The following is an 8,985-nucleotide window of genomic DNA, read 5'->3' as shown; positions in this document are numbered from 1 at the left end:
ATGATTCATGTCACATACATTTAGGAATACGATCAACAAGTTATACCTACCCAAACATTGAAGTACATATATATTTTTATAGGCCTAAGTAAATTTTTCTTTTATGAAAATTAATAGAAATATATCTACATTAATTTCACTAAACAAAGTTTAATTATCTAAAAAGAGTATGTACTATGTAGTCATGCATCACTAATCCCCTTTGTATCTTGTAAATCCCTTTTCCCTTGCTCATATGCCTTACTACAAAACAAAAAATATATGTAGTTAAGCAAACTCAAACCAGCAAGGATCCAATAATAGTAATCATAGTGACCCTTATTAATGTCACTAGATACCCAACTCTCCTTCCCAAATTTTTTAGTAACACAGTCAACAACAGTTATAATTAAACTTGCAAATAAGCTTGCAATACCCATGCCTAGCCCTTGAAGGTTTGATGCTATACTAGACATACTCTTAGGGAATTCCGAGTAAAAAAGCTCGATTTGAGCGATAGCTGAAAAGGCTTCGGCCAAGCAAAAGAGGCAAACTTGTGGCACTAGCCACAATGCCGACATAGGCACCGTGGAAGAGGTTTTATCTTCTAAGATTTCTCCTTTAGTTGCCATATCTCGACGGATACTCTCCACAATTCCGGACACCAACAAGCACGCAAATGAGAGTAGTAATCCAATTCCCATTCGTGTCATAACGTGCAAACGTACGGGTTTGCCATGACCTTGGACGCCTTAGGGATGATAACACGGTCATAAAGGATGAGCCAAAACATCAATGTGATTAGTCCAAAGGTACCAAAGGAGCCTGGAGGAATTTCGAAGGTTGGGGTTAGGATATGTCGATCCATCGAGAATGCTTGAAGGACTCGAAATGAAGTTGTGTTTGCATGCACACCCATCATGATTCCGGTTGACCATAATGGGATTAAGTTGATGATTGATTTGAAATCTTCAACTTGATCTATTGTGCATAAACGCCATGGATCAACCACCATTTCATCTGGGGTGAGGTCTTGTCTAGGGTCCATCACAATACACGCCTTGTTTAGAGACCTATCAAAATGTAAAACAATGAGCCATAGTTTTTCATGTCCTCAACTACTTAAGACCAAAGTTTTACCATGACATAAATGAAAAATGAACCTAGCTGGACTAGAAAAGTAGTGTATAAAATGGGTTTAATCTTTAATGTTACTCCAAATTTTTACATTTTACACAAAATTTACCTATTCATTAACACGAGTATTTATTGAAATTATCCACCTTCCACCTCACAAATGTATTTATTTTCTAGAGTTCATATTAAAGTAAGTTAAGAGGAATGTAAAGAAATAACACGCATATTATTTAGGAAATTAGGACAAACATAAATATACACGTGACTAGAGGTGGCCAGTGGGCCGGGTTGGACCCAGCCCACCCTAACCCGCACGGCTGGTGGGTCACGTGGGTCTAACCTAACCTGGCACAGCCCGACACAGCTCGAATTTAACCCGGGTTGTGTCGTGGGTCCAAAATTTTCAACACAACCTATTTCAACCAAGCTCGGTTTAACCCGTTTGATTCGACCCAACTCTCACAACCCGTTTTAACCAATTTAATTCGACACACCTAGCCCGTGAACCCACCTAACCCGACCCACCTCGCACAACCCAGCCCGCACAGCCCACCCGCATGCATGACCCACCCAACCCACCTAACCCGCACGACCCACCCAACCCACACGGCCTAACATCCATTTAAAAAAAAAACGGCTAGTTTTTTCAAAACTAACGGCTAGTTTTTTGTATGTACCGGCTAGTTTTTTGAGTGTATGATCATCCCTTCAATTTTCCCTATAAATACCAATTCCACACTTCACTCAAATTTCCACACAACTCAAGCTTTCTTTCTCTCTTACTCAAAAATTCTTAATTGTTCTCAAATTCTCAAGTGTTATATAGAGTTTTATTTTTGTTTAAAAAAATCTCCTATATATTATTATTAGCATTCTTAAGATTCTAAAAAAAAAAAAAAAAAAAAAAAAAAAAAAAAAAAAAAAGTTCTTCTCCATATTATAATTAGTAATCATAAAAAAAAAATTAAAAAAAAAAAAAAAATGGGCTCAAGAGGAGGAATGGGAAGGAATCAAAGTGGTGGTCGAAGTGGTGGCCAAAGGAGTGGTGGTGCAAATTTTACGTATGAAATTAATACGGAAAATTTAAACCAATTTGTCAATGAATATGGAGATTATGGTTTAGGAGATAGGCAAAATATTCAAACGTCTCCACCATAACATTTCTCCCATCAATCATCGATTTCAACTATGTCACCTCCATCGCAACCAACATCACAACCAACATCTCAACCTTCATCTCAAGGTAATTACTAATTAAATTTTTATTGTTATGAATATTTAAAAAAATAAAGTTAGTTTAGTTTTCAATTTTCTATGATTTACAATTAGTTAATTACCATGAAAAATGCGTTTAAATAAATATAATTAAAATATTTAAAATTTAAAAGCTTCTTTTCATGAATAGCGTTTAAAATTAATTTCAATAATTTGATTTATGAAAGGGTGGTGGCGGTGAAAGTAGAGGTCGAGCACAATTTTCTTGGGTGTGGAAACATTTTGAACGAGTTGAGGTCACACCCCCGGGATGGCAACCCGGTCAACCAAAGAGGTTCACGTGTACATGCCTAGTTTGCAAGGCGCTAGGTGCAAATGTCAAGTCATATAGTTGGAAAACGGGAGATGGAACCGGAACCTTAAGTCGGCATTTGCAAAATAAACACGACTTGTTCGAAAATGGCCTCCGTCCTTCGGTGGGTGGCGTCCAAATACAATTGGGTGGAATACATGAACCAACCCGGCGGAGGTACACCTTTCATTTATAGTAAAGATAGAATGATTGATGAAATGAAGTACTTTAGTTATTGCTAATGAATACCCTTTTAGTTACGGTGAAAATGCAAACGTTGAGCATTTTAATAAAGTTGCATTACAACCTGCATTTACTCGTGTCCCCCGAAATACCCTAAGACGTTATAACACAAACTTCTTATTATAAGTATAGGAGTGGTTTGATTGAATTATTTCGTACTTTTGATGGTCGTGTTAGTTTTACAAGTGATACATGGACTTCTAGTTTTGGCGAACCTTTTCTTTGCATTACTGCTCATTGCGTGGATGATGATTGGTTTATTCAAAAACGTATACTATGTTTTCAAGCTATGGAAGAAAAGCATACCGTTTTAACATCAAAGTTCATATTTTGGATTGTTTAAAAGAATTTCACTTGAATAATAAAGTTTTTTCTTTGTCTCTTGATAATGCAACTGCAAACACAAAGTGTATTGACTATTTGAAAAAATGACTCTAAGTTGCATTTGTTGTTGGGTGGTAGTCTCTTGCATGTTAGATGTTGTGCTCATATTTTGAATTTGTCTGTTCAAGAGGGTCTCGCTGAGTTGCAACCATTGCTAAACCCAATTAGAACAGTTATAAAATGGATTAGGATTACTCAGTCAGTTAGAAGAAAGTAACTAGCTTTGTGTAAAGAGAGAGGTCTTAAGAAAAGACAATGGTCTATTGATACCCCTACCCGTTGGAATTCTACTTTCAAGTTGTTGAGTGATGCTATAAAGTATCGTGACAGTTTGACCCAACTTTACAATGAGACTCGTGTTGATCCTACTGAGTTAATAAGCGAAAGTCATTGGACTAATGCTTCTTTTGTTCGTGATGTTTTAAAATACTTTGATATTGCAACTCATATTTTCTCTTATATTTATGAGCCTAATATTCATTTAGTCATAATTGAGTGTGTTAAAGTTGCTCACACCATCGAAGAGCATATGATGATTGATGGACTTCGTCCTGTTCTTGATAGCATGAAACGTAAGTGGCATACTTATTTAGTGAATTTCCAATCATTTATGGAAATTGCTGTTATTCTTGATCCCGGTGTCAAAGCTGAAGATTTGGAAAATCTTTTAATTTATTATACAAGTTTAAGTATCGATTATGATGTTAGTAAATATCTTAACAAATGTAAATCTGTTTTGGGAGACCTTATGATCATTATGCATCTATTTATGGTTTTGATTTGGCAACACCAACTACTACTAGCACTTCCGATTCTAGATTTGGTTTTCTTGATAAAGTTATGAAAAAAAACACAAAGCATCTACATCATTCTCATCATCATCTTCTTCAACACTTGCTATTAATGATTATTTGACATATCAACATGAGAACCAACAACAACTTTTCAAATTATAAAATGTGGCAAGAACATAAAAAAAGTTTTCCTATATTGGCGAGAATTGCAAAAGATATACTTGCAGTTCCCGCTTCATCTGTTGCTTCCGAGTCTGCTTTAGTGAAGGTAGAAGAGTGTTAGATGAAAAAAGATCTCGCTTAACTCCGGAAAGCATTCAAATTTGTGTTTGTAAGAAAGATTGGGATCAAGCTGAAAGAAGAACTCAAGGTTTAAAGGAAGACGAAGACGATGAAGATGATCCTGTGATGATATTGGAGTCGTCAACGGATGATGCAGCTTCCGGGGATGATGATGCAACAAACATGGGTGGCTAGAAAAGTCTAAATCAGGTACGCTAAGAACTACGTGGGCTTTGATTCTTTCGGGATACGTAGGCAACTTACTTTTCGAAAAATTACAATTTAATTGCAAAATTAAATTTTAGTTGTCTAAAGATAGGTCCAAGCCCCTCTCCCCCAAATTCCAAAAGAAGTACAATATAAGAACTACTGGGCTTTGATTCTTTCGGGATACGTAGGCAACTTATTTTCAAAAATACAATTTAATTGCAAAATTAAATTTAGTTTTCTAAAGATAGGTCCAAGCCCCTCCTCCCCCCAAATTCCAAAAGAAGTACAATATAAGAACTACGTTGGCTTGATTCCTTATTTTATAATAATATAAGGATATGTAGGCATCTTAATTAAGAGCAACTGAGCAAGCCATCAAATATGTTAATTTTGTAAAAAATAAAACACCAACACAACCACCCGACCCTAACCCACTAACCCACCCTAACCCACTAACCCACCTGACCCGTCTAACCCACTAACCCAGCTCGACCACCCACGACCCGTCTAACCCACGAACCCAGCTCGACCCACCCACGACTCGTCTAACCCACGAACCTAACCTGGTGTGTCCAACTTCTCCGACCCAACCCACGACCCGGCCCACCCTACCCTACGGTGTCGTGCCGTGTGTCATGAAACCCCAACCGCGAACCACCTAACCTAACCCAGCTCGCACAACTCGCACAGTGGACACTCTACACGTGACATATTATTTTGGGACGGGGTTGGTAATTATGTATCCTTTTGGTGAAGGTCGTTGCACAACCATGCTGAAATAAACAAAGTTACAAAGCAATAAGTAGAAACAAATAACTCAAGAAAAAAAAAAAAAAGAAAGGGACATCACCTTAGTTTCTCGCTTGGAAATTCTTGCGTAGATCCTTTCACAACATGATAAACTTTGTCCACATTCAACTCGCTTGGAAACTCATAATGCCTATTCCTCCAAGAAGCAACGATGACTTGAGCGAATCCGGTAAGCAAGCTAGCCTTAGGAGGCTTCACCTTGACATAAAACGAAGAAGCCAAGAAGAACGAAACAACCGAAAGTAACATAAGCAAGGTAGGAACTCCGAAGCCAGCTTGCCACCCTGCATGATCTTGATGTACACAACACATGTAAGACCAAAGAGAACCGATATTGAGACCGAAAAATAGTACCAATTGAAGAAGCCTCTAATAATCCAACGCAATTCGGTTTTTGCATTTTCGTCTACTCCATTTCTTGCTATTTGATCTGCCCCAAAGGCTAATGTAAAGACCTAATTCCACTGTGCCAATTGACATTAGGCCAAAAGAAGAGAAAAGAAGGATGAGCTGAAATGGTGTTGGAGATGGGTTAGTGTTAGCGGCGGATTCGAATTTGTATGGCGTTGCTCCTGGATCATAGTTGTTGACCATAGAAGCATCGTCCCTGTGGTATAGTATCAATGTCATGCATTTAGTTAATTAATTAACAAAATAAATTTTTTCTTTAAAGGTTATTGGATGCAAGCATGCAACTTTTTTATTTCGATCCACGTTATTACTTCTTCTGTCATATATGTCAATCCCTCGTGATCATACAAAAAGATATTTTAATACATTTCTACGTTCACCTATCACTTAAATCGTATATCGTGGAATATTATGACTTGTATACTCGTACCATATATGTGACAATTTTTTCGGGCATCCTAAAACATTACATAGACACCTAATTCCAACCGAATTAAGTATCTCCTTAATATTTTAAAACCTAAAATCATGCATAACGGAATAATGGAAACAAATAAATTACGTAGTAGAAAACATATACGAGTAGTGAAAAAATAAATACTCTGTAAAATAATACAAAGTACGGAGTAAAGTTACCAAGAGACTAAAAAATGGAGCCAAATGCGATCATTGGGAAGCGGCCCACATAAGAATCGGCAAGAAAAGCGCCCAAAATAGGGGTGAAGTGGTAGCAGCAGCCCACAAGAAAAAGAATGTTGGATCAGTTGCCATTCCAATCCATAATTTCCCATTAGATAAACTATCATATTGGGCTCCAGCCCATAAAATGCAGCTCTCTCAAATCCCTCATTGCTGCAATTTCAATTAAAAATAAATTAATAATTTATACTTAAATTAGAAAGTTCAAATTTATTACAAGTAATTATTATAACAACTTTATTGTAATTTAAGTATAAAATAAAGTGAGAGAGTGAGAGATAGATCAAGTGTTAGAGCTTCCCTCCGATTCCAAGAGATCTTGGGATCGATTCTCATCAATCGTCCCTGTGGCTCTCTAAACACCAAAAAAATAAAAGTATAAACTAAAGTACTTAAATTAGAAAGTTCAATTTATTCATTCCAAAATTGGTTCACAGTTAAGTTCTACACGTCTCTAGCAATTGAGACAAGTTTGATAACATTAGTAGTTATAACTTATAAGCTATCATAAAACTAATCGACAATGTGTGAAAGTCATCCTTGCCTCTTTGTCCCAAATATGACGACTTATATGTGGATTTTTCTTGTAACGGGCTAGTGGCTATAACAAGAACTTTTTGGCCTAAATTGTCATTCATAAATCACAAGTCTCCTTTTGAAGTTTTATGAGGTATGTAGTATCCTCATTCTTCCTGAGTGCTTTGTGTAATCAAATTGTATGTTGTAAATTTTGAGGATAGAGGTAGCATTTAAATAACTTTTCTCACATTAAAAAAAAGTGTTTTAAAAGTAGCAGGTCGCGTTCAGTGTTTATTAATTTATTTTTTTATTATTATTACTTTCTAACCATACTTGTGAATTTTTCTTCAAAGAAACAATATGTATCAATGTATATTAACTCTATCCACTTTTAACTGACAGCAACTCGTTACTTTGATAGATACCCACTAATCGACCACTAAAAACTATCTGCTACCACTAGTTTTGTCAAACAGAGTCATAGACATTTCTCATAAACTTTTTTTTAATAGTATTAATCTCCTATTCTCCTCCAACATCCCTTAATTTGAATTAACTACACATTATTTTTTAATTTCAAGACAAATTACAACTCGTACGCAATATTTTACTACATTTAATTTACTTTTTTATAACTTAGTAATCCATATTAGTCAATTGAAACTATATCTATATACACCTTTTTTTTTTTTAAATAAAGGTAAGAAAAATAGAGGACATTAGGAGACCCTCCTCACGAGGGAACTCCTAAAAGTCCTAATGCAACTACATATACCTAATTAGGTGCATGACTTGTATTTTCTGCTCATTTGATATTTTATTTAAAATGGGTTAAAAAAAACATAAAATTATCAGTTATACCTACTTCTATGTACACCCAAATATTACTTCAAGAAAAAATAATTATACACCCAAATATATATACTCCATAAAAGATCCAACTACTCTATAAAGTGGGATACTTTAAAAACTACTCCTTATTAAAGAAAGTACCGAGTATATTACTTTCTTGAAGAAATTCTTTAACACGGAAAAGTACAAAACTTTTGGGGGGCGGAAATTTGGAGAACATGGTTAGTTACGCAAAATAAGTTTTCTGACACGAAACTGACACTTCATACTTCCAATTTCATCGGAGTATAAAGTTTGTGAAGTGTTTGGTGAATTATAGTAGTAGTACTACGTGTTGCTTACTCATGAAATCACAATATCATATACAGCAGTAGTAATTTTTTTTTTTTTTTTTTTGGTAAGTTTCTTTATTAAATTTTCATTATTCATACTCTTGACTACATGACATAAATACACAAGAAGTTTGCAGTTTAGCAATAAACTCAAAAAAAATATACCGTTTTTTATTAGTTAACACGTTTTGACTTTAGCACTATTCACACACCTCTCTTTGACCATGTTTTTGTGATTTATATGTGAAGAAAAATATAGTCGAGTGGATTTTGTTAGATTCATCACAATGTATATTTTTAAATATCAACTTTTTATAATTTTTGCTTATCGGTAATTAAAGATATTAATGATTGAATTTGTGCATTTGCAAATGTGACTAAAGAAACGTGTAAACTAAAAAGAAATGGATGAAGTAAATATTAGTCAATCTTGCATAATTTATCCATATGAGAATTAGTGTTGGCTTAGTTAATTGGAGACTTGAAGGTTTTCCTTACACCTTGTGACAGGGGTTTGATTCTCATCCCAACAAGTGGGATCCCCTATCAAATGGGGTTTAGACACTTTATAACACCACTTCGATCAAACCACCTACTAATAATAACACCATTTCGATCAAACCACCTACTAATACTATAGTTTTCAAAATCCACTTACTTTACAGTTTACACCACTCAATAATAATAATAATAATAATGAAAACGTAATTTTTTTTTTTCATCAAACCTAAAAAAACCCTGAAGCTTATGTTCATATTTATTACTT

General features: G+C 35.1%; 1 protein-coding gene across 1 annotated transcript; it reads right to left on the bottom strand.

Moving 5' to 3' along the window:
- Positions 1 to 688: 688 nt before the first annotated feature.
- Positions 689 to 6,036, bottom strand: LOC110696972 (protein NRT1/ PTR FAMILY 1.2-like). The gene is made up of 3 exons (XM_021874306.1): positions 5,862 to 6,036; positions 5,447 to 5,690; positions 689 to 1,052 (listed from the first exon to the last, which is right to left on the bottom strand). Exons 1-3 carry the CDS (start codon positions 6,034 to 6,036, stop codon positions 689 to 691), a joined length of 783 nt encoding a protein of 260 aa, XP_021729998.1.
- Positions 6,037 to 8,985: the final 2,949 nt, after the last annotated feature.

The sequence above is a fragment of the Chenopodium quinoa genome, unplaced genomic scaffold, assembly GCF_001683475.1.
Source record: "Chenopodium quinoa cultivar QQ74 unplaced genomic scaffold, ASM168347v1, whole genome shotgun sequence".
Lineage (NCBI taxonomy): Eukaryota > Viridiplantae > Streptophyta > Magnoliopsida > Caryophyllales > Amaranthaceae > Chenopodium > Chenopodium quinoa.
The sequence above is the reverse complement of the archived record's forward strand: the minus strand, read 5'-3'. Positions and strand labels throughout refer to the sequence as shown.

What these genes read in the sequence shown, in the direction of transcription:
- LOC110696972 (XM_021874306.1), bottom strand. Translation starts at nt 6,036, where the DNA reads ATGACATTGATACTATACCACAGGGACGATGCTTCTATGGTCAACAAC. An exon ending in AATTGGCACAGTGGAATTAG is followed by an intron (nt 5,691 to 5,861) that starts GTCTTTACATTA and finishes AAGATCATGCAG; the next exon opens with GGTGGCAAGCTGGCTTCGGA. An exon ending in TTTCCAAGCGAGAAACTAAG is followed by an intron (nt 1,053 to 5,446) that starts GTGATGTCCCTT and finishes ACATTTTGATAG; the next exon opens with GTCTCTAAACAAGGCGTGTA.